Raw genomic sequence first — 26833 nt, forward strand, 5'->3', positions numbered from 1 at the left:
TATTATTACCACCCAAATCGCCAAATGGCTGTTGTAGGGAGGTTGCACCATATACATGTACTTTTCTTAATGATAATACGCAGAAAAAAAAAACATTCAATGAATTACGTATATTACGTATGAAGTGAAATAAATATAGAATAAAAAGGTTATTTAAGGTCTAACATTGTTCTGTATAATATATATTTGCACTCATGCCAAGCTGGGAAAAACTAGAAAAGGCAGGAATACAATATTCAGTGAAACATTTTTAATTTAAACTATTATTATAGTAAGATAAAACAGATATAGAATAAAAAGGTTATTTAACATTGTACTGTACAATACGAGATATATTTGAACTCGTACCCAGCTGAGAAAACCATATTGAACTCGCCTAGCCGCTCGTCCAATATGGTTTTCTCAGCTGGGTACCCGTCCAAATATATCACCGTATTGTACAGAACAATGTTAAATAACCTAATAATGCTACCTCAGATATGTCGTTAGCATATTACGAAAAAGATTGTTAATGGTTATTTTACTGAAATAAATTGCTATCCCGCTGTTTGATAATTTCCGCCAACAGAGTTGGCACTAAGAGCTGGCGAAGGCGTTGTCTGTTGCCCAAAGCTTCCCAGTAAATTAATATCTACAGAAGGTGTAGCCGTTCCAAAATTATCAAAAAATAGTGGTGTTGTTCCAATACCAGCCCCATAAAGAGCACCCATACGCATGTCCCGTAAATTATGAAGTATGTTTATTTCTAACTGATGTTGTGCTTGTTGCTGACGCTCTCTTTCCCGTTGTTGACGCCGAGCAGCGCGCATGTTTGCGTATAATATTGACTTCCTAATTATGTCTGCGTCCAGGGCAATAAAATCCACCGTATGACTTTTAGTTCCGTTCTTGTGTGTTTCCGTCTTCGTATACTTTCGCACAACTTCCGGTGTGCGCCGCGCAACTCTTTTCATCATTTCCACGTAAACGTCTCTTTCTGCCTGGTTCCGCGGCTCAGATCTCATCGCCATGCCATAATTCACCATTTCCGGACTAGGAGTCGCCGTCTCGCCCACTATGAACTTGACAGCGCCATTTAAAGCAGTGTTAACGAACGAGCTTCGGATCCCGTGCGCTATCACCCGGCCGATTCCAGAGCCCCTTCCTCCGCCTCCACCATTCAATGTTTGTTGTGCTTCCAACAACGCATCAATTTCGAGTTGGCATTCCACTGAAATAATAGAAAGTTTAATTAGAAAAGCACGTGGTTAAACTTGTTTTGTTTGCTTGTTTGTTCTGGGTCACACCGGCACAACTTGGGTCATATGGCGACTTTTCAAGGTTATGATAGCGGGGAAAGAACCCATTTTTTAGTTTTTTACTATTAGTCTGATATAAATTTTGCAAAGTTGACAATATCGGTCCGATATTGTTGCCGAAAGAGAGCGATTAAATCTTGATGTCGACTGAATGTCGGACCAGATATCGGATTGCCCATATTATTCCAATACACCAGTGTTTGTTGGGAAACGGACACGATGATCTGTACAGTTAAAATAATTCACAAATGTTTCATTTATGCTGTCAAAATGGTGTGGTCATTTGACTGGTCAAACTTTTATTTAACGGACTTTCTGGCTCGGCCCCTGTACCTTTTCCATATTTTTAAAGCCATGCATAACAGACGTTGAATTGACTTTTGGCATGAAGGTAGGTTATGTAGATGTACAGATTCAGTTCAACATGGACTCCTTTGGGTGACATTTAGCACGTGGACACACACATTGAGCCTGATCACGGACGGCGTATGTTACGTTGGCGTTGCTCTTTTTGAAATATCGTTTTGAGCCGTTGGGCAACCGTTGTAAATGGATACAACCGGCGAAATGAAGTACGTTTTATACTTTAAATTATGAAACAGTCTTTAATCGATCTTATGGAAGAGAATTGTCCGAATATTATCTGGATCAAACAAGTGCTTAGTGCAATAAAACGCTCTCCCGCGTTAAAAAACTTTATTCATTTGCACGTGTACATAGTGACTTGCCCAAGTGACATTTCGGTATCTTACACAACGTTGCTAGTTTCACGTAACATCATTTTTGTTTGTAATTTCATTGTTAACTGATAGCTTTTGATAAAACTAGATGTGTGTTCAAAGGACACTATCTCCTCCTCACCTGCCATTATGCATATATTGTCTAAATCGTAGGAAATCGAGCGCTTTTCCTCCAAGTATACGATACAAAAAAATGGCATGGGCAGGCCATCCCGACGCAAAGATACCCCCGAGAACGGCGATCATTCAGTCAGATAAACTACAACAGACGATGCTACTTAACATGGGCATGCAAGATTATGTCAGGACTTTTGACGTTTATCTTTATCGAAAGACTTTTGACAAACTAAAGTCGTGACGGCAAAGCGATGCGGAGAACATATTATGCTAGAAGTGAAAACATATTTTATCTTTATCGGTAGACTTTTTTATACGGAATGTCAAATATTTTGCCTTCAGTTTACCGAGGGCAACGACATAGCGAGTAGGTCAGTTGTACTTTTGGAAATTAAGAGTCCATGTAACAATTAATCAACTAATAATAGAGATATAACCCGTCAAACAGTCATGATTACAACACCATGGTAAGTGTACATGTCACTGCACGGGAATAACCACCAGGTGAGACTGAGGTCAAAATAGTTTTCGAAGAATATGGAGAGCTATACTACTCATCCCCGGCGCCGGTTAAAGTGTTTATAAAATGGTAATATCTTGTAAACCATCAAAGATATTTACTTCAAAACTAGGAATACTTGTTAATTATAACAGTCTCTCGTTTGTGTGTTTGTTTTGGGTTTTCGTTTGTGTGTTTGTTTTGGGTTTAACGCCGTTTTTCAACGGTATTTCAGTCATGTAACGGCGGGCAGTTAACCTAACTAGTGTTCCTGGATTCTGTACCAGTACAAACCTGTTCTCCGCAAGTAACTGCCAACTTCGATCCCCACATGAATCAGAGGTGGAGGACTAATGATTTCAGACACAATGTCGTTTATCAAATAGTCACGGAGAACATACGCCCTGCCCGAGGATCGCACTCACGACTCCGCGAACCAACAGTCTCTACTTGTTCGCAACAGTATATAACTTGGTCAAGTATTTTGGCTGAATTATGGCACCTTTTTGGACTTGGAAATTGGTTAAGATTTCGTACAAGGCCACGTTTTGTAAAAACCATTGGATATATGGCTTTGAAACTTTGAACACTTGTTTATTATTTTAGTCTCTACCTGTAGGCAAGAGTACACAACTCTGTCAAGTATTTTGGCTGAATTTTGGCCCTTTTTGGACTTTCGTACAAGTCGACGTTTTGTCAAAACTATTTGATATGTGGTTTTGAAACAATTTTGAACACTTGTTTATCGTCATGATCTCCATCTGTAGAAAAACGTATATAACTCTGTCAACTATTTTGGCTGAATTATGGCCCTTTAGGACTTGGAAATCAGTTAAATTTTTCATACCAGTCCATATTTTGCCTAACTTGTTTGTCACATGCGTGCTGTGTTTGTCTTACTTTTTAAATAATTCCATGCTTTTATACTAGAGAAGTTTGAATATTTGCTGACAGAATACGAAAATTTGTCCAGAAACACTGTCTTTCGATTTTTGTTGTTGTTACTGTTGGAAATATGTTTTAATAGTGAAGTGTTTAATAACTCCCAAGAAAATAGATGCTTATAACTTAGTCTATGATCTAATCAAGGCGATATTCAAAATGTCAGTCCTATTTTTTTTTATTTGAACAATACTGACCGCAGGTGTTGTTGACTACCCACACGTGATTTGACAGAATTTTCTGTTATCTGAAATTCATCATATCTAAAGTCACCATACCCCAAAATTATACGAGTTTGGTAATCTACTGACTATATAATATGATAATTTTAAATAGGATAACTATCAGGCAGTCAACATGGCAGCTATATGTCCAGCCGTAGAGCCATAGAGCTCCTGTGATATTGCCCTTTAGGCTATGTCAGTGTTTTATCTGTTAATTTGTATTTTTGTTCTATTTAGAAAGTATATATATCTATAACTACACATTTTCGGTCTTTTTAATTTCTTACCCTGTGTGATCTATGTAACATTCTAACATGGCTCGATTCGATTGTAAGTAATAAAGAAAAAGATCAAGATCTATATATTCTGCGATAAACAACAGTTGATGTGCAGACCGGTAGAAAGCATTTTTACGTCAATTATGATGTCAAATTGCCCAGTGACATCCGGTTCTTTACTTCTACAGCATGATTTTATTAAAATATTTCAACGAGCATGTAAGAATGAAAACAATCAAGGCCTTCTTGTGATTTATTGTCTAATTTACCACAGTTCATCGTTCAGATGCTTCAGTATTTAACCATGCACTGATTAATGTACAATGTACAAAAACATGGCTGATTATATAAGGTACGAAAATATGACTTATTATATAATAAGATACGAATGCAAAATAATGACTTACAGGTCGGACAAATAAACTTTACTACAATTCATATTGCACTAAGTCTTAATTGCGAGAAGCTGGCAACAGATTTTATAAATATGATTTGCTTGAATTTATTTTTTTTAAATGGGTTGTGGGAGGTAAGGTGGGAGTATATAACCCACACTTCACATATATACGGGCATAAAATGTATTTGAAGATATATAACAAAACTCTGTGGCAAAGTTCCCTCGGTTACAATGTATAAATTGCAATAAAACTTGTTTAAAAATTGATAATGGGGTCAATGTTTAATTCCTTTTAGTGCCTTCTTTGTGGAAAAAAAAATATGATCAGTTTTGTTTTACCTCTTTAGAGATTTCAAGCCCTTCTAAAAATGTACTGGTACAATTATTTATTTAATATGAAACAAATCTTTGAAGATTTTAGCAAATAAAATTTCATTAAGCATTATCTGCTACCTCCATGACTGCTTCTTAGGTTTATAAAAATGTAAAAAGTAAATTAGCAGTTGTTGTTATAAAAGTAAATTAGCAGTTGATCTTACAGACCCTATTTCAGGCAAGAGTGCATGTTTGTCTACTGTAAAATCTGTAGAAATTTAGAGGGTGCCATAATGAAATGTAATCTTTGCAGAGATTGCATAGAAGTAATCTGATGAATACCTGAAATATTTACACTTTGGCAATTTTTAAATGAATGGCAGTTAACTAAAACAATCCATTTGAATGTTACATTACGTAAATGTACTTTATTTGGTAATCTTTTAAAATGCTTTTTTAAGACTGCAATACATTATTTTCAACCATTTTCTTTGTTTTCAGAGCAAATGAATCAGGTAGTCTAAATAATTGTACTCAAGAGTTGAATATCGTTATATTTTTTTGACTGGTCGATATCCCCCTCCGACAACGTAAAATATTAGAATGTAAAATTGGTCTAACTGAGGTCTCATTATTTAGACTAATGTATCAGGATGGTGGCAAAGACATTTTGCAATAAATGCAGATATGTACAAAATTAATTATGCACACCTGTATACACAAAAACAAATTTATCTATAGGTCTGCTAAAAGATCTGTTCCTATATTTAACCCTAATCATGCTGGACACAATTGATTTTGACTTTGCGACCAGTGTAGATCATGATCTACCTGCACATCTGTGCAGTCTGATCATGATCCGCACTGCTCGCCATTCAGTCAGTATCATATTGGTAAGCACCCCTTTTAACAGTCAATGGTACAGTCCAAATTGAAAGATGGACAAGTTCATTATAGAAATTTAGCAAGGTAAGTGATTTCAGAAAGCTCTCTCATTGTACCCTAATACTTCGAATTTATCATCAAATGTACTGAATTTAACTATTTTAACTATATATGCATGAATATACATTTGTAAAGATATATATAAGAACAATAGGTTGTAATACAAATGGTCTATTAAAAATCACAACAAAAATCTCTCCTGATAATATTTAGTGATTCTAATATGCTTGTCTCTGTTAAAACACTCTTACACTCGAATGACATCATGTTAACGTGCGATGACTTCAACGTTTTTGTTGCGACCAAGAAAGAGCGCTTCTATATTTTATCTAGTGTTTGAGATTAAGGGCATATTAGAATCAAAATAATTTATAGCACAAGCGTGCTTTAACACAATTTATACACCCGGGTGGTAATACGTCGTTCAAATAATTTCACTCGGGCTTCCCCGTGAAATTATTACACCCGACGTATAACCACTCATCGTGCATAAATAGTGTTAAAGCACTCTTTTGCTATAAATTATTTCTTAAATATAGCATCCTTTACCTTCCAAAAGGAATGTATAAATAACTCCAAAAATTGCTGTTGATGTAAAAATCTTCATCTTCGCTGGATAAATCGAATTCACATATGTTTAAATGCTTTATTTTCCACAAGATTAAATAAAAAAGATATATTCTTCCACTGGCGAAAAAGTCCCAGATATATCCTACACACTGTACTATTAACTTATATAAAGGCCTCCCCATGTAGGGTGACACTGATTGACAGCATCAGTCATTTTTACATGTGCACCAAAGTTCTTAATTAATTTCTTACTGACAGTACAAATTAGAGATAATTATCTCCCAGACAGACAATCACAAATGACATATATGACTGTATATATTGTTTACAACCGTTTAATTTATCTTAGTGTAATGCAGGCAAATGTATATTAACTCTTGTCATTTGTACGCAGTAATTTATTCATTTTCATTTCCGTCTTCAGTAATGTCCAAGATAAATAACTACCCTTTCTTTGATACGGCTGATGGTAAAATTTCCTTAAACATTAAGGATAATTTTATCCAGGCCTAGCTATAACATGCAAATATTGAATTTATAGCATTGGTCAAGCATAGGAAGATGGGTACTACTATTAATTACTGCGTATGTTTATGACTGGACTGCTCGACTATTTCGATGTTGGATAGTGAAAATGGGCACATCTGAGGAAGCTGGAGCAGTCACTGCAGTGTTTAATAACTTCAATGTGGATGAAGGTATTGGACAATAGCTTATGTTTGTTTCAAAAGAATAAAGTAATAAGAGAGATAAAGATAAAATTATCAAAACATTAAATAAGTATAATTCTTAGCAAAAAGGGGCCATAATTCATGAAATATTGGTTCAATGATGTCATATGATGTGGGTGATGATGTGTAACAACTATTTTAAGTTTGAATCAAATCCATTTAGTAATAACTGAGATAGAGTGAAACTGCACCAAAACTTTAACATGAAATTCTAAGTAAAAAAGGGGAACAATTCATGAAATATTGGTGCAAGAGTTATGGCACTTGTGTCATATGATGCGAGTGATGATGTGGAACAACTATTTTTAGTTTGAATAAAATCCATTTAGAAATAACAGAGGTAGAGTGAAAGTGCACCAAAACTTAAACCTGAAATTCTAAGTAAAAAGGGGGCATAATTCATGGAAAATTGGTTCCAGAGTTATGGACCTTGTGTCATATTGATGAAAAAAGGATATTCAAAACTACAACAGATTTTCTCTCTGTGTTATTTATTTATAGTAACAAGAGATCACAGAGTGATCTTGGTGCCACCAATGTGTCATTTTTGAGTGTTCCAAATTTCAAGACTTATTGACTAGCTCAAAGTCAAATTTCATTTCCGTACACAACACTGTGCATGTGGTCCAAATTCGAATGCTGTATCTTGAGAAATGTGAAAGTAGGTCACTTGATCAATTTCAAGTACAAAGTTCTTTGTACACAAAACTATGCATGTGCATCAAGTTTGAAGGCTGTAGCTTGAGAAATTTGAAAGTAGGTCACTAGGTCAATCTTAAGGTCAAAGTTTATTTTGGTACACAAAACTATGCAAGTGGTCCAGATTTGAAGGCTGTAGCTTGAGAAATGTGAAAGTAGGTCACTAGGTCAAAATCAAGGTCAAATTTAACTTCAGAACACAAATCTATGCATGTGGTCCAAATTTGAAGCCTGTACCTTCAAAAATGTGAAAGTAGGTCACTAGGTCAATGTCAAGGTCAAAGTTTGTTTCGGTACACAATCTTATGCATGTGGTCTAAATTTGAAGCCTGTAGCTACAGAAATGTGAAAGTAGGTCACTAGGTCAATCTTAAGGTCAAAGTTCATTTCAGTACACAAAACTAAGCAAGTGGTCCAAATTTGAAGGCTGTAGCTTATGAAATGTGAAAGTAGGTCACTAGGTCAAAATCAAGGTCAAATTTTATTTCGGAACACAGAACTATGCATGTGGTCCAAATTTAAGCCTGTACCTTCAAAAATGTGAAAGTAGGTCACTAGGTCAATGTCAATGTCAAAGTTTGTTTCAGTACACAATCTTATACATGTGGTCTAAATTTGAAGCCTGTAGCTACAGAAATGTGAAAGTAGGTCACTAAGTCAATCTTAAGGTCAAAGTTCATTTCGGTACAAAAAAACTATGCAAGTGGTCCAAATTTGAAGGCTGTAGCTTGAGAAATGTGAACGTAGGTCATTAGGTCAAAATCAAGGTCAAATTTTATTTCGGAACACAGAACTATGCATGTGGTCCAAATTTGAAGCCTGTACCTTCAAAAATGTGAAAGTAGGTCACTAGGTCAATGTAAAGGTCAAAGTTTGTTTCGGTACACAAAACCATGCATGTGGTCCAAATTTGAAGGCTGTAGCTTGACAAATGTGAAAGTAGGTCACTGGGTCAAAATCAAGGTCAAATTTCATTTCGGAACATGAAACTATGCATGTGGTCCAAATTTGAAGCCTCACCTTCAAAAATGTGAAAGTAGGTCACTAGGTCAATGTCAAGGTCAAAGTTTTTTTCAGTGCACAAAACTATGCATGTGGTCTAAATTTGAAGGCTGTAGCTACAGAAATGTGAAAGTAGGTCACTAGGTCAAAATCAAGGTCAACTCATGTCAAGGTTCATCTTGCCACTCAAAACCATACATGTGGTCCAAATTTGAATGTTGTAGGTTATTGACAAGAAGATTTTAAAAGCTTTTCCCTATATAAGTCTACATGAACCATGTGACCCCCAGGGCGGGGCCATATTTGACCCTAGGGGGATAATTTTAACAAAGTTGGTAGAGAACCACTAGATGATGCTACATTACAAATATCAAAGCCCTAGGCTTTGTGGTTTGGACAGGAAGATTTTCAAAGTTTTTCCCTATATAAGTCTATATAAACCATGTGACCCCCGGGGCGGGGCCATATTAGACCCCAGGGAAATAATTTGAATCATCTTGGTAGAGGACCACTAGATGATGCTTCATACCAAATATCAAAGCCCTAGGCTCTGTGGTTTTGGACAAGAAGATTTTCAAAGTTTTTCCCTATATAAATCTATGTAAATTATAGAAATAAACAAAGGGCCATAACTTACTAAAATTGTTGAACCAGTCTGATTTTCAGGGGGACACAACTAGGGTACCAATACATCATTCTGACAAAGTTTGGTCAAAATCCCCCTGGTAGTTTCTGAGGAGATGCGATAACGAGAAATTGTTAACGGACGGAAGGATGACGGACCACGGACGCAGAGTGATTTGAATAGCCCACCATCTGATGATGGTGGGCTAAAAACATGAATACAGCAAGAGGCCTGTTCATACTCTAGAAAAGCTTTTCTACCTCCGATCAAAGCAACAGATGCCTTTTCTTCCCACTGACAAAACTGATTAAGGCTTTAGATGACATAAATGAAACAAGAGGACCATGATGGTCCTGAATCGCTCACCTGTTCCCAAATGACCCAGTTTTGAGTAAGACGTTGTTTTTTCTATTATTTGACATAGTGACCTAGTTTTTGAGCTCATGTGACCCAGTTTTGAATCTGACCTAGATATCATCAAGATAAAAATTCTGACCAATTTTCATGAAGATCCATTTAAAAAAAAATATGGCCTCTAGAGAGGTCACAAGGTTTTTCTATTATCTGACCTATTGACCTAGTTTTTGAAGGTATGTGACCCAGTTTTGAACTTGACCTAGATATCATCAAGGTGAACATTCTCACTAATTTTCATGAAGATCTCATGAAAAATATGGCCTCTAGACAGGTCACAAGGTTTTATTATTATTTGACCTACTGACCTAGTTTTTGATGGCACGTGACCCAGTTTCGAACTTGATCTAGATATCATCAAGGTGGACATTCAGACCAACTTTCATACAAATCCCATGAAAAATATGGCCTCTAGCGAGGTCACAAGGTTTTTTCATTATTTGACCTACTGACCTAGTTTTTGAAGGCACATGACCCAGTTTCGAACTTGACCTAGATATCATCAAGATGAACATTCAGCCCAACTGATTAATTAATGATCAATTTTCATGAAGATCCATTCAAAATTATGGCCTCTAGAGAGGTCACAAGGTTTTTCTATTTTTAGACCTACTGATCTAGTTTTTGACTGCAGTTGACCCAGTTTCAAACTTGACCTAGATATCATCAAGATGAACATTCAGACCAACTTTCATACAGATCCCATGAAAAATATGGCCTCTAGAGAGGTCACAAGGTTTTTTCATTATTTGACCTACTGACCTAGTCTTTGAAGGCACATGACCCAGTTTCGAACTTGACCTAGATATCATCAAGATGAACATTCAGACCAACTTCCATACATGAAAAATATGGCCTTTAGAGAGGTCACAAGGTTTTTTCATTATTTGACCTACTGACCTAGTTTTTGATGGCACGTGACCCAGTTTCAAACTTGACCTAGATATCATCAAGGTGAACATTCTGACCAATTTTCATGAAGATCCATACAAACATGGCCTCTATAGAGGTCACAAGGTTTTTCTATTTTTAGACCAACTGACCTAGTTTTGGACCGCACGTGACCCAGTTTCGAACTTAACCTAGATATCATCAAGATGAACATTCTGACCAATTTTCATAAAGATCCCATGAAAAATGAGACCTCTAGAGTGGTCACAAGCAAAAGTTTACGCATGCACCAACGGACGGACGCACGGACCGACGACGGACGCTGCAAGATCACAAAAGCTCACCTTGTCACTTTGTGACAGGTGAGCTAAAAACAATATTTATAACAAGAACACCGTATGCAGGCGCCATCGCTCATCTGCAAGTGCTGGACAATATTTAAGAAAGAGTTTTAGCTCAGATTTTATAAGTACAACAAGGGCAATAATTCTGACAAAATGCAGGTTGGAGTTATGGTTTTTGGCCTACATAGTCAACTTATGATGATAAACAAGTGTGCAAAGTTTCAAAGCTGTAGCTCTTACAATTTTTGAGAAAAGTTGGACCTAAACAAAAAATTTTAACCAAGAAAATCAAATTTTCTAAGTACAAAAAGGGCCATAATGCTGACAAAATGCAAATCATAGTTATAGTTCTCGGCCTACTTAGTCATTTAATGATGATAAATAAGTGTGCAAAGTTTCAAAGCTGTAACTCTTATAGTTATAGAGAAAGGTGGACCTAAACAAAAATTTTAACCAACGCAGATGATCAAGAAATGACAATACCTCCTAGATTTCTTTAAAAAAATCAGATGAGCTGAAAATTACTTAAAAGATTAAAATTAATAAAAGAACTTTTGTTTGTCTCAAATTCAGGATCAAAACATCTTTCACAAATCCCATATTATCTTACATTTGTTCAGTGTCTAAAGTTATAGGTCAATTTTATTTACTGTCACTTTGTGAAACAATGAACAGTCTGAGGTGATTGTGATCAAGTGCCTTGCCATAATGGGACTGGACACACCATAATGGGGCTGGCCAGGTATCAAACCTGAGAAAAGCACCTTCTTAGCACTCTCAGCCAATGCTACACCACTCATGAAAATTTTGCAGTTGGTGTTCACTCATAAAAGACATGTTGGTCTGACACAAAAGTAAATAAATATCCTCCATATGATTATATTCTTATGAAAACAAATCAAATAAATAAAGTTTCAATAACACAGACATTGATTTTTGTGTACATTGCTTCATCCCATTTTTTTTGACCAGCAATATTGGAAATGAAGGCTCAACAATTTAGCATTCAAAAGTAACTATTGTAAAGATGGAAACTTTTGCCAAATACTAATCCTTCAAGTAATTATTTGACGAAATCTAACCTGAAGAATATTTAGACCATACAAATATTTTAAAAAGTGATTTGTTTTCTTTCAAGGTTCTTGTTCCAGATAAAGTTTTGTGACAGACAGACAGACAGACTGACAAACAGAAAATCGGTATTAAATTTTCTCTCCCTAACTCTCCCTCATCCCCTACTTGAAAAGTAAAACACTGGTGTATGGAAAAAAAAAATTAACATCGCTTCCCTTCTACTTTTCTTGACAGGTTTACTTGCATCAAAATATTGTGATTTTTTTCCGTCTTATTTATGAATTATATCTGTGTGGCATTCACAATATGTATTTAGGGTCAGGCCTCCATATTTCTATGATTGCATGACCCTTTAAAACAAAAGTATGTTACTATTAATTGTTTATTCAATTTTCAAGTTTTTTCTACACTACATGTTTTTTGTACATCTTTTGTATCATCTAGTTCTGCTAGGGTTCTTGCTAAAACATCTTCTTGAACAAGAGGCACAAGTTCCTGAGTATTCAGAGCTTGTCTTTCTGGATTTAATTTTCTCTGTATTGATGTTATCATTGACTCACTAGTATCAGAGGTAAAGTCTTCACTGTAAGTGTTTGTTGTACTGTCTGAAATATACTGTGATGAATGCAAATCTCGGGCTTCGTGTAAACTTTGTATCATGTCTTTAGGTTTCACTGTGGCTGACTTTCCTTTTATTTTGTTTAGTCTTTTCTCTAGAAAAAAAAAGAGATTGAATAGAGCACAACTGTCAATAAAATTATAATTATACATGCTTACAATTTTTATTTCATGTAACTGATATAATATTTAATGGTAATCATCATGTCAACATAAAGAATATTATCCATAGGTGTTCAAAGCAGCCAGACCATCTAGTATGCTTCTCAGTCAGATTGAAAATTCACTTTATTCTTATACAATAATCATATTGATTACAAATTTCCAGACCCGTATTAATTTTAGTGAAAATGTATTAACTGACATTGATGAGGAATTATTTAGTCAGCCTAAGACTGTTATTTCACTGCAAAATGAGTGTGTGCTGCCTGGTATGTATATCATGCAGTATTCAAATTTATGTTTTCCATGAATATTCTTCATTTAAGGTAGTTCCGCACATTTGATAAACCGGAAGTGATGGCGTAACGTCATTTATCTGGAAAACATAGACTAAAGCCTGGATTCGGAGTAAGGAAATGAAACTAATTTTGTGAATTACTGACAACCTGTAAGTGAATTTATTAAAATGGCACTGTTACTATATTTCTAAAGTCAAAATATGATATTTAAAACTTAATTCATGTTAAATAATTAAAAATAATGTCTTAGAATTTATTAAGCGGGAAATAGTTGGTTCACTTCAAACATGGTCAAATATCTCAAAAATAAGCAAACAGGCCTATACATTTTATTTCACCATATTATAGGTCAATGTTTATTTACAACAGTATGTTTATTTACAAGAGAAGTTTCATCAAAATCTACAGTGTAGGAAAATTTCTGTTCACGAAAATGTTTTGAAAGTTATGATTTTCCAAAAGACTTTCATTATGAAAAATTGCATGAGGTCCAATTTTTTCAGATCTGTCAAGCAAAAAATCAAGCACATGACCCGATTTTTATTTGCTGAAGTTTCTAGGTATAATCTGAAGTTTTGAAAAATCAGAGTTTAATCAAATTCTACATTGTAGAAAACGTACTGAACTACCTTAAAGGGACTAACCTTGGTTAGTATGAACCTACCATTTTAGGTGAAAAATAATTTCTCATAAAAATAAAAAAGCGAGTACTCCGAAAGTGACTAGTGGTACAAACTTATTGATGTAAAATTTTTGCAAGATAATCTTATAAATATCCTGAAATATTGTGCAGAAAGTAGTAAACCATTGCAATGCTTTTGAATGTGGCAAAAAATTACATTCTTCTTGCATTTTTACCAATGTCTTACTTTTAATTTTACCCGTTTTATCACTGTTCAGTGTTATATATGATTTATAATATTATAATACAGGAGAGATCGCAGTGACGTCACGCATTAACACCTGTTTATCTGGTGGTGGGCAAAACAAAATAATGTTGTTACATCGTTTATGTATGGGATCAAAATTTTTGATTTTTAATAACTTTTTCACTCATTTATGGATTTTCAAAATTCAAAAAGTTTTGAAATACTTACAATTATCATATTCAAATATATTTTTAAGACGAATAACCGTTTTAAATGGCATTTAATTGATTTTAATAGCGGCGTAGTGGAGTGATAGAAAAGCACTGTAAGTTAAGCGTTCATAATTAATTCATTTTATATCGAAATAATAATTAAAAGTAATTAATAGATTGCTTGTTTTATAACCTTTCTATGGGCGGCAGTAACCGCCAAAATGAGTAAATATACAATCCATTCATAAACAAGTCAGTCAGTGCAGTGCATTTCAACGCCGTCTAGTCTAAAACTCCATCCCGTCCAATATATTTGCATTCAACGCATGAATTTGTATTTTGAAACCATTTAATGCAAAACTTCATTCCATCTATTTAAACATGGAACGATGCATTGAAAAACTTGTTACGATGCACCGTAATATGAAATCATCATCATATGGATTCATTAAAGCTTGACGCTGTCTAATGCATACCGTGTTGTGTGATTTGGAGCGGCGTATCAAAATTTGATGCCATGCAGCCAAATGTGAAGCCGTTTAATGAAACACGAGTACGTGTATTGTAAAAGGTAAATACGACTATCAGTTCATAAGTTTGACCTGTTATAAATATAGATTCTGGATCAGTTTTATATAAAAATATCTTAAAATTTGTCCTAAAACCGACCTTGTGGTAAAATTCTAACATTTAATTTTACACAGTTCCTGTGATTTATCTTAATATTAAAAAGGGACCTTACTTTCGAGAAACATGATCTTTCTTCTTAGTTTAAGCTTTGTCAGAAGTATGCTTCGTGAAACAGACTCAGTAACAGAAATAATAATGACAAAATTAACAAACACTAAAACTCGCCCGAGTTAATTATCAATTATCATGATTATATAAAATAAATGTTAACATGTTTATGTTTTTAGACAGTATGTCAAAATGAAATGTACTTCACTGTATAATACAGTGCAATGGTGTGTTTTTTCGGGGATGGGGTGGGGGTTGGAGGGGGGGGGGGGTGGGGGCAGAAGATCTAATGCCATTTTTAAACAGTATTTCATTTAAGATGGACAGTCAGTTTCCTGGATTTCATACGACCTTAAGGGGAATTGTGAACCAAGCGAGCGTAGCTTATACTTGTGGAGATAAAGTTAATACTTGTATGAAATCCAGGACTTACATGAAATACTGTTTAGAAATGGCAGTTAATACTTGTATGAAATCCAGGACTTGAATGAAATACTGTTTAGAAACGGCATAAAATATTCTGCCCCACCCATCCCCGAAAAAACAAACAAACAAACATTAAGCTGTGTAAAATTAAATGTTAGAATTTTACCACAAGGTCGGTTTTAGGACAAATTTTAAGATATTTTTATATAAAACTGATCCAAAATCTATATTTATAAAATGTCACACTTATGAACTGATAGTCGTATTAACCTTTTACAATGCACATACTCCTGTTTCGTTAAACGGCTTCACATTTGGCTGCATGGCATCAAATTTTGATACGCCGCTCCAAATCACACAACACGGTATGCATTAGACGACGCCAAGCTTTAATGAATCGTTTCATTTTACACTGCACGAACCCATGTTGCGTTAAACGTCTTCACATTGGACTTGCATGGCATCAAGTTTTTATACACTGCTCTTAATTACACAAAGCGGTTTCAATATGCATTAGACGGCATCAAGTTGTAATAAATCATCTCATTTTACACTGCACGTACTCAAGTTGTGTTAAACGGCTTCACATTGAGCTGCATGGTATCATGTTTTGTTGGATGATTTCATAGAACGGTGCATCGTAACAAGTTTTTCAATGCATCGTTTCATGTTTAAATAGATGGAATGAAGTTTTGCATTAAATGGTTTCAAAATACAATGCGTTGAATGCAAATATATTGGACGGGATGGAGTTTTAGACTAGACGGCGTTGAAATGCACTGCACTGACTGACTTGTTTATGAATGGATTGTATATTTACTAATTTTGGCGGTTACCGCCGCCCATACCTTTCCCTTAATCAAAAAAATATTGATATTAATTGTGTTTTAAGAAAGTTTATGGCGTTAGAAAAACATCACTGTTTACAAAAACATGGACGTTCGGCGTCTGCCCACCCGAATACTGTCTTATCAGTTCTAAAAAAAGAAAATACAATGGATTTGTATACAAACACGATCTCTCCTATTGGAGAGATCGCCGTGACGTCACGCATAAATACCTGTTTATCTGGTGGTGGGCAAAACAGATAAGAAAATATGAAAATCGTAAGCATTTCAAAACGTTTTGAATTTTTAAAATCCATAAATGAACGAAGAAGTTATTAAAAATTGAAAATTCCGATCCCATAAACAAACAATATAAAAATATTTTGTTTTGCCCACCACCAGATAAACAGGTGTTGATATGTGTGACATCAGGGCGATCACTCCTATACAATCTATGCCAAACTTGGTGGAAATGAACACGTTTGAATAATTTGATCCAAACTGTGGGCGAGTGGCTTTAAACGATCGGTTCAATTCAAAAACATAGAAAAAATTTACTATTAAACACATTCGATCTCGTTGTAACAATGTAAAGAATACACTGAAAATATAATTTACGAACTGGACCGAGTACGAAAATGCAATAATTTTCGTACCTAATGATTTGACGTAAGACTCCGAACTTATAATGTTCTTCAGAGGGTCTTGAGGAGCAGCGAGTATCGTTGGAAAAGCAGAATCTTTAGATTCTAATGGTGTCCATGGATCATTTTTGTTTTTATTGATGGGATGCGTAAAATTACTTTGGGATTTCTCCATTTCCGCATCATTTGCTTCCATACTTTTCACACAGATCAAAGTTGGCACACGAAAACGCTTGAAAAGTGGATGAGTCCATTATTGACAGCGGGTGTTTGTATATTAATTAAAAAATGATGAGCAAAACTGATACGTGTATAATTTTGTTCATCATTAAACTTTTACCAAGCGTATTTAATTTATTTTCTATCTCAATCATAATAAGTATTTCCAAACAATTTTTATTTCTTTTTTTAAGAAAAAAAATAAAATTTTAAAAGACTTCCTCCCTCTATTATTAAATGAGATGATCCAAAGAGATGCAGATGCTGGAGATAGCAATTATTCAACGAATGTGTTAGGTAATTTGCTTTTTATTTATTGAATATTCAAGAGTTTTATTAATAATCCTTTGAAAAGTCTTTTAATTGCAATAACTGACTCGGTTATTTTTCGGTAACACTTGTAGTGGGAACGTAGTTAGGGTTAGTTAGGTCACTGTAAGAGGTCACAGGAGAACCAGCCAATCAGAGAGGAGGATTCCCATCACATGGCCAGGAGGACCAATCACCGACGAGCAGCATCGCTTCACGACCAGACTCCATTGATTGTACATGTACTTTTGTATCATCCACCGAAATCCAGGGCCATCTGGGTAGTAAGTGACCTGTATTGTAGTTATTTCTGCCTGTTAGGGTTAGGAACCTTTTCTGTCTCTAATAGGAGTGTCAACTCCTGTATTAGCGAAGGCCATTTTCGCTATATTGGTGTCAGAAGTAATCGCGAACATCTCGCCTGGAAATTCCCTAGTAGGTCCCTGTCCGTTACGTAGTAGAAGGCGAAAGCCTTTGAACTGTCCCTTCGGCCAGGTTTTTTTTTTCTGAACAGGATTCCTGTGTAAGATTAGTAAGGGTTATTTCTATAATTTCTAGCCCGGTTTATACAGCCTGCGGACTGTCAAAAAACTGGGAAAATCGCCGTAAGGCTCAAACGACTATTCTTTTGGGGTTATATCGATTTAGTTCGAACATTCTTTTAGTGGATTAAATTTTCTTCGACAAAAGAAATTGTTTTGTCATATTTTTCAGAAGTTTAGGCCTCGCGCACGGAAAACGTGCCAAACCGAAAGTACTTTCATTTTACGCCGGAAGTTCCGGTAACAACAACAACCGGTGACTTGGAATTTTTCAAAATTATTCAAAAAGTTATTTCATTCCATTCTATTCAATTCAAGGATAGAAAGATAGTAAGTGTTACTGTGTACTGTTTCTTTTGGTTCATTTGTGGAAGGTATCCTTCCCTGTACATATCTTATTGCTGTTGCACCAAAGGTCAAAAAATAAAAATTAGAGAGGGTGTAGGGATATTGTCTGTTATTGAGGTTTTCAGAATTCAAGAAAACAAATAGCAAAACGTAGAGTATTTTAATTTACAACAGATATATCAGCTTTATACTTTATATCTAAGGTTATGGCTGAGAAAGTAAGTACTCCTTGCAGCAATACAAAATCCCCAGGTAACTCGGGTGGGACTGGGCCTCATTTGGGATGTTACCCGCCCTATGTGGGGATATGGGTGGCCTTCACCGGGAGGGGTAGCCCCTCACACACCGGACATGAGGGCAAATTGGGGGTTTGGATATTGGTCCCCAGGGGCGTTATCCCAGTTCACACCAGGCATTACAGCCAATAGACAATTAGAATATTTTCCCCCTGAGGTGGTATCCCCTCACACACTAGGCGTGACGGCAGAAGATGGCATGGTGGTCTTCACCAAAAACAGTAGTCCCCCACACACCATGTAAGACGACCTATGATACGCCACCTGTGACACCAGTGCGGGCTGCATCTCCGGTAAAGGTCTTGAGCCAAGGTCATGCTAATAACCTCCAGTATCTCTCAGAAACACATGTCGGGTATCCCGTGACTTTTCCTGTAACTCCCCATGGGGCTAACTGTTCGTACAATTCGCCAATACGTAAAGAAAGTTTATCACAGAGAATACAAGTTCTGGAGGGTGAAAATCAAGAACTAAAATACCAGAGGGATCGCCTCCAAAAGAAAGTAGATACATTGACAGAGAAATGCGACATATATTGTGTTTGTGTGGAGTATCTGATGACTTGTACACGAATTCTAAGAAATAAAAATAAGTCCCTGAATGACAGATCATCATGGTGGAAGAACTACTCCGACGAAATTGTTGAGTCTAGTTTAAAGAAATTTAAGGAAGATGATGAAGTCATAGGAGCCCTTAAGTCAGAAATTAAACTCCTGAATGAGAGTGTGCTAAGGGAGGAAGCCTCCTCACACTTCTCCAAATCCGAGATTTCCCCTGAAATGTGTGAGGTAAGTACCTCAACGGAATTGGGGGATTTGTCCTGTGATACTCCAGTTAAGGATCAGGGTAGTGTGTCATGTGTCCCCCGGGTTCCACTAAAATCAGATGATGACCTTGAACAAATCATAGGAGCCCTCAAGTCAGAAATTAATCTCCTAAGGGAGAGTGTGCTAAGGGAGGAAGCCTCCTCACACTTCTCCAAATCCGAGATTTCCCTGGAAATGTGTGAGGTAAGTACCTCAACGGAATTGGGGGATTTGTTCTGTGATACTCTAGTTAAGGATCAGGGTAGTGTGCCTTGTGTCCCCCGGGTTCCAATAAAATCAGATGAAGACCTTGAACAGTTCTTTAACTTTCTGGACTTTGCAGAGCAGGATTTGTCCCAAGTTACTGAATGCAAATCATCAAGCTCTCTTAGAAGTGGGGAGAGTGTGGGGAAAATGATAGTATGCTCTCATGTGGGGAGCATGTCTGAAACCTTGGGGAGAGCAGGCAAATAGCTCTGGGGTTGTTAGTTCTTTATTGAGTCCAGATTCCAGTCTTGAGGGAGTCAGTGATGAGTCTCTGCAGAGGAGCAGTACACTGACCAGTAGCCAGTTTGATAACTCTGCATCAGATAATGGTGGGAGTAATTTTGCTGACACCACTAAATTACTGATTCCCAACAAGTTAATTAGTGAAGGAGACCATTCACAATCAGAGACTGTACCCACTCATGATCTTTGCACTATGTGTGTTGGTTCAGATACCGTACTTAACCTTTCTCTGAGCGCCCCCAGTAATTTAGAAAATACGGCTACCGTATTAACCCTTAATGCCAGCACCCAATGCAATATGGGCAGTAATGCAAATACTGTACCTACCATTTTGTCCAATGCCAGGTGCAATATAGACTATGTGGATGCCAGCATCCAATGCAATATGGACAGTAATACAAATACTGTAACTACCATTCTGTCCAATGCCACGTGCAATATAGACAATGCGGATACCGTAGTAAACCACCAGTCTAGCACCCCATATGAATTGGATGGTGTTATGGATACTGTACTTACCTTTCCTTCCAACGCCATGTGCACTGTTAATGACACCGGTACCATATCAGCCACAAAAGCTAGCGCCCTATACCATAAAGCAGATACCATACTTACCATATCTTTGGATGCCCCAGAAAGTATGGTTACCCTAGTCACTCCTGTCTCTAGCGCTCTGTATAATAAGGCAGATAATGTATGTAACACTTCTCCTAGTTCCATGTGTGCTATAGACAACATGGATGCTACATTCATCCCCAGCTCTAGCACCCCATGTGATTTACACATTAATACTGATACAGTATCTTCTTATCCCCCAAGGGCCTTGTTCAATTTAAACAATACGGAAACCGTATTCTCTCCTGATCCTAATGTCCAGTTAGCTTTGCACCAAAGCATGAACATTGCAAATACCCTGGTTGCAACAACCCTGTGCAAATTAAACACTATGGGTACTCAATTAGCTCCAGTGTCCGAGTGCCCTGCAGATTGTGACAATAACAAAGATACGGTTTTTAGGGAGCAGTTATCCAATAATGTTCTTGAGCACAACACTGTGACTCTTTTTAATACTGGCCTGTATATTTTAATGGTAATTCAAGAAGATAATTATAGGAACTGCCTTACAATAAGATATCCTATAAGTGAAATTGATGTATCTCTGGTGGCTAAAGGAAATAGGCAAAATGATACGTCAGATTTGCCCAACTCGGAGACTGGTTTTTACAAGAGTAACTCTTTTGACAGCAAAGCTGGGACTTCAGACTCGAGGGGTGAAGGCCATGACCAATGTCTTCCACTAAACTTCTCGCCAAGTTTATGCCAAACTAAAGCCCAGTTCAATACAAAGTCATCTGGACCTCAAGTGGCATCTGGGGAACGTAAGGTCATAGATGAATCGGAAATAGTAGGGAATCTTGTTACTAAAGGTCAAGGCACCGGTGGAAAGCTCAGAGGCCATTGTATTCCAAAGGTTTGCGGACCTGATACTAGCAGCTATGTTCAATATCAAGAGCATGGTAGGGTATTGCCCTTCAATCATTCTGGGAAATTGCCACCTTATCACGTTGGAGAACCAACAGTTAGTTTATTCCTACCTGGCTTTGCCCATGAAGGTTCACTTGCTTGGGGGTTGCCGCCACCAGCAACCTTGTCATTGTACTCTGTACCACTCCCTCCCTCAGGGTTTTACTCGCCCCTTTGTTCAGAGATAGAAAGTTTGTACTACACTTTCCATTCACAGTCCAGGGTAATAATGTTGAATTCTGACAGGTTTAGTCAGGGCCTCATTGCCTCTGCCGCAACAGTTTCACATCATCGTGGAAATACTGAAAGAGAGGTTGTTGGTGTAGGGTCTCTGGGATGTGTTCAGGTCTCCTGTTCAGATGGACAGAACGGTAGGGGCATGGTGTGCCAGAGTCTCACTTGTGGGTCTGATTGTATTTTGGTATCACCTACTAACATTCCTAGTGTGAGACCAAAGTCTGTGCAGCCTTTATTTAACCACAGCATCCTTTGGGCTGTAGCAAAAACCTCTTCCAGATGGGGATGGGGATTCCGGGATCTGTCACAGGACCGGTCTGGTCTTAGCAATAGAGATCCTTGGGCTAAGGGCCTGGGTAAAGGGACTCCGGGTCACGGATCACCTACTTCAGATCCTTTTTTCCTATACGGATCAGTAGAGGCAATGCCTCGTCCTTCAATAGACGCAGAAACTGTGTCCATCTTCTTGGGGTCTCCCCAGCCTCCTGGTATCCCGGGTTTATCCTTGTTCTAGATGTAGAAATTGTCCATCTGCTCAGTGCACCCCAAGCCTCGTGGGCATCCCAGGTTTATCATTGGGATAACTTGTCCTGATACTGTCAAGTGCTAAACTATTTCCATAGATTATAAATTCTATTGGTCTCTTTAAACCTTAATGCAGAATGGTCCAAACTTTAGACAGCTTTGCTTCTTAAGATCAATATGGGGGTCCCATGATCTTAAATGAGGTATTTCAATGACTGGGGAGTTCTCAGATCTGAATGTTTTGCTAGGTAAATTTTGTGGTATGTCCTGGTGTACTGCAGTATGGTATCCCATGATACACTTTGATAAGACAGTTGTTCCGCAGGGTATCCCAGCACCTTAATGATTTATTATGCCTTTTCCGGGTAACCTTAAAGTTATAAACTGATGTAAGTATGTGTAGTTCCTGGTATGCATTAGTATCGGTATTAGTTCTTCCCCTGGGTATCCCAGGACCTTAATAATTTAATATGTTTATCTGGGTTACCCAGAAAATGATGAACTTAGGTCAGTATGGGGATCCCATGACCTTAATTCCAGTTATTAAAAGAGATGTTTGGAACAACCACTTCTAAATGACAATCTCCTATGGGGGAATCTCGTCCATGATTTCAGAAGTCCTTGTTGTCTGGTCTGTTTGGCACGAGATGTAAAATCGTTATTGGGGAAACCTCCATGATTATTATTAAGCAGGGTATCCCTGTTATGCCTGTCTCTGTGACGAACCCATCTATAGCCTCCCAGGCCATCTCTTTTCTGTGTGACTCACACGGACCCTGGTGACCAACTTTATAGAACGGGGGGGAGTGTAGTGGGAACGTAGTTAGGGTTAGTTAGGTCACTGTAAGAGGTCACAGGAGAACCAGCCAATCAGAGAGGAGGATTCCCATCACATGGCCAGGAGGACCAATCACCGACGAGCAGCATCGCTTCACGACCAGACTCCATTGATTGTACATGTACTTTTGTATCATCCACCGAAATCCAGGGCCATCTGGGTAGTAAGTGACCTGTATTGTAGTTATTTCTGCCTGTTAGGGTTAGGAACCTTTTCTGTCTCTAATAGGAGTGTCAACTCCTGTATTAGCGAAGGCCATTTTCGCTATACACTGTTGAACCGAGTAAAAAATACTAAAGTGATCTGTGCACAATTTCTTGAATCCAATGCCATGGGGATTTTTTTATTTTTGTTGAAATTTTGTGAATATGAAGACCGTACATCATATCTTTGTAGTTCTGGATACCATAACTAATCTGAGTGACGCTATTTTTATTAGGCAGTGGCTAGGTAGGCTAGCTGGTTCTGGCTACCTAGACCTTTAGTCTCATAATACGTAGCCGGTTCAGGCCCGCTGGCTCTATACTGGTTGGGAACCATTTTCCAGACACAATTTCATATTTTGGCTCCATTATTCCCTAAAAAAATATTTGAGATAAATGAAGCCCACACTGCACAAACTTCAGCTCCTTTCGCAGCCGATGTTGTAATCAGCATCACATTGTGATGTAAAAAATGGGTTCCATGGGGCCTCAAATGGGGTCACCAAACGAAGTTATTTTCCCCGTGAGGTAAATCAGTAGCCGGACAAATATTTTGACGGTGTTTTGCTGTTAATTTGATATCGAAATAAGTAATTAAACTATTTTTACACATTTCTTTATCATTCATCTCTTCAAAAATGCACATGAAACATAAACAGTCAGGGGTGTAACTGTTTCAAGTTATCGCAATTTATAACCCATCTGAGTTATTGGTTAAACTTCCATAACTTGTTTCAGTTATCATAAAATATTACAAAGCCCTCCTGTGCCAATTCCTCATTTTGAAAGAGACTAATGCAATTATTTCCTGAATCCTTGACCTTTTATCTTTCCAGCTATGCAGTAAATATTTTTACGCAAGGCTGATAAAGTTTTACGCAAAAGCTTTAAAGCTATAAAACTCTTAATATCTCATTATTATCCCATTATGCTTATCAGGTCATGCTCAGACTAAAAGAGAATTTGATTAACCTCAGTTTGCTACTAATTTCACTTTAAAGGTCACTTTGTGAGAACAGCAAAAAGACTTTTTTTAAATAACTTACCTGAGTTAACTATATTTTATAACTAATACAGGTTATAAAATGCTTGAAAAAGTAACTGAAATAGGTTACATAACTTAAAACAGTTACACCCCTGACTGATAAACTGACGTTAAAAAGCAGCTACGAAAGCAAACAGAAGTTGACAATAAAAATCTCGAATTTCGTCTAACACAAATTCTCGATAACTCCAGTAGATATAGAATAAAATTAGTGCAAAAATCGACAGCCCTGCATTTAATGTAACTACTACTGTGAAATTATAAGAAGCACGTGTTATCAGCAGACAATCAATATGTAAATTAATTATTTCTTCCCCACTTGATACCTCTGCAAGAGTGAACTACTGCGCATGCGCAATGCTATCTTCATGCCCCGTTAAGAACGAAAGTTGAATTGTAAACATAGGTGAGTTATCATCATAAAACCTAATTTTTATACAGTCTTGTAATAATAATTAGTGGTTTGTTCTAGACATGAAGAACAAACATCTAAATGATCTAGATGAAACAATTACATGAATAACAACGAAATAAAGCGGATATTACATGTGTCCGGAAACTGGTCCAGTCCGGAAACTGGTTCCCAACCAGTATATACATATCGTATATGAACATGTAAGTCAAGGTAGCTGGCTTTTTTTGCAGTATTTATCAGAGCTCCAGATAAGCTGCGTATTTGCGTATTTACGCAATTAAAATTGCAGAAAACCCAATTGAATTCATACAGTGTGCGTACTGAAACGCAAGTAAAATTCCTAATACCCAATTCGTAAAAAATAGCTTGCGTATCGCATTTTCCTTATAACTAGAACGGGTATGGGACTTTAACGCTAGATTTGACTGACTGGTTATACGTTACCGCAGAACAGGTTGCAATTTATCGGAAAAATCACAGGACCATTCTTTCAGCTGATCGGTGTTATTTGGACGCTTTGTAAACAATGTTACGCCGATAAAATGTAAAGAGGTTGCAGGAAAAAACATTGTTGCAGCACAAACAAACAAATTAGTGGGATATTTTGCTGTTCAACAATCACAGTTACCTGTTTGTGACGATGTAGTGTCATCAATACTGGATGACATCTTTTGGAAGAATGCATATTGCATATTGCAGTGACCACATCATTCAGGATATTGTGGATGAACTGATCTCTGACTACATTAAAAGTGAAAAAGAAAACAACAGTATGAAACATTCATTACAATTTTTAATACATTTTTGTATTAAACATTGAAGGGCGCCATTAAAATACTTAGTCAGTTCTGTTTAATGATATATACCATGTATACTGTAAGCAAAAAAATACTCAATTGTTAGTGTGAGATTGGTAAAATACCCAATTGGTTTTAGCAAATACCCAGTTACTTCTGAAAAGGCTGGGTAATGATATTATTTTTACCCAATTCAAATTTCCAGTACCCAGTTCAGACAAAAAGTGATGGGTAAATACCCAATTGCACCAAAAGCTTATCTGGAGCTCTGATTTATGCACTCATATCATATCAGCTGATATTTTGTTATGTTAAAACGTACTCGATACATATTTGAGATACCGTGATTCATTCTTAAAACAAAACAAAACAAACAGTTTAAAAACAAAAGGGCAAAACAAAGAGCATCAACGCACATTAAATGATGCGGCTCTACTGAACATACTGGCGTTTTTTTAGGTTGTTAAAGTGATAATTGTAGGTGATCATCACTTTCGCAGCTCTATGTGCGTCTTTAATTAATTAATTACTACATAATTTCTCCACCAATTTTTTTATTAGTCAATAATCTTGATAATTACACATCAAAAGACCTAATTCTAAAGGAACACCTACAATTGACATCCTCTATCAAAAATGGTTTTCAGTATATAACATAAACAACCTGCAAAAATTCATTAAAAACTTTTTTAAGAATTTATAAACACGCCGATGACGATAACGACACTCTGATCATAACAGAAAATATTGGCCGATATAATATGAGTGCGTAAATACGGCGAAATAATCAAGTAAATCACAAAAAAAGCAAATAATAAATCGCAAGAAATGTAATTTATTTAACTAATATAGTGATCCTTTATAATACAGTGTAGCCGGCTACCATGACTTGCATGTTTATATACGATATGTATATATATATATATATAGAGAGAGAGAGAGCCGGCTACGTAGACCTTGCCTTTTTATTATCTGATGGTTGCATTTTTTAATAAATATTTTCACATAGATCTAGTTATATTTTGCAATGTAGATCATACATGTGATCACTCTGAACTGCAAAAGTCCAGGTAGATAAATTTGTTTCCAAAAAGTGGTAGATTGGGTATCAAAAGTGGAGAAAAAAATTTCTTTCCGTTTAATTTACCTGGTTTCCATTGTTTCTTGTGAAAGTAGATTGAAAAAACGTGTCCGTAAATACAACAAGATTACTTGTGACACAAATCATTTATTATTATTATTCAATGAATACATTGTAGATATAGTGGACGCAACTTGACCCCGATGGTTGACCTTTGCATTATAATACATAATGAGG

At 36.6% G+C, this 26833-nt stretch overlaps 3 protein-coding genes across 5 annotated transcripts in view; 1 reads left to right on the forward strand and 2 right to left on the reverse strand.

The window, feature by feature from the left end:
* Nucleotides 1-434: 434 nt before the first annotated feature.
* LOC128545833 (uncharacterized) lies at nucleotides 435-9352 on the reverse strand. The gene is made up of 2 exons (XM_045306348.2): nucleotides 6306-9352; nucleotides 435-1210 (listed from the first exon to the last, which is right to left on the reverse strand). Exons 1-2 carry the CDS (start codon nucleotides 6361-6363, stop codon nucleotides 537-539), a joined length of 732 nt encoding a protein of 243 aa, XP_045162283.2. The 5' UTR covers nucleotides 6364-9352; the 3' UTR covers nucleotides 435-536.
* A 2545-nt stretch (nucleotides 9353-11897) lies between these two features.
* Nucleotides 11898-17191, reverse strand: LOC123527076 (uncharacterized). Of its 2 annotated transcripts, none has more exons than XM_045306372.2 (2): nucleotides 17061-17191; nucleotides 11898-12819 (listed from the first exon to the last, which is right to left on the reverse strand). In XM_045306372.2, the coding sequence occupies exons 1-2, from the start codon at nucleotides 17095-17097 to the stop codon at nucleotides 12500-12502; spliced, it is 357 nt and encodes a 118-aa protein (XP_045162307.2). In that variant the 5' UTR covers nucleotides 17098-17191; the 3' UTR covers nucleotides 11898-12499. The 2 variants fall into 2 exon arrangements, with proteins under 2 accessions (XP_045162307.2, XP_045162298.2); XM_045306363.2 differs by having other exon boundaries at nucleotides 16914-17135.
* Nucleotides 17192-17315: 124 nt separating this feature from the next.
* Nucleotides 17316-26833, forward strand: part of LOC123527068 (protein unc-79 homolog) — a 96922-nt gene continuing 87404 nt past the window's right edge. For both annotated transcript variants that reach the window (XM_053520196.1, XM_053520199.1), the window contains exon 1: nucleotides 17316-17417. The gene's annotated coding sequence lies outside the window, so the exon portion shown is untranslated. The remainder of the gene's footprint in view (nucleotides 17418-26833) is intronic.

Source organism: Mercenaria mercenaria, chromosome 1 (genome assembly GCF_021730395.1).
Source record: "Mercenaria mercenaria strain notata chromosome 1, MADL_Memer_1, whole genome shotgun sequence".
In the NCBI taxonomy this organism is placed as follows: Eukaryota; Metazoa; Mollusca; class Bivalvia; order Venerida; family Veneridae; genus Mercenaria; species Mercenaria mercenaria.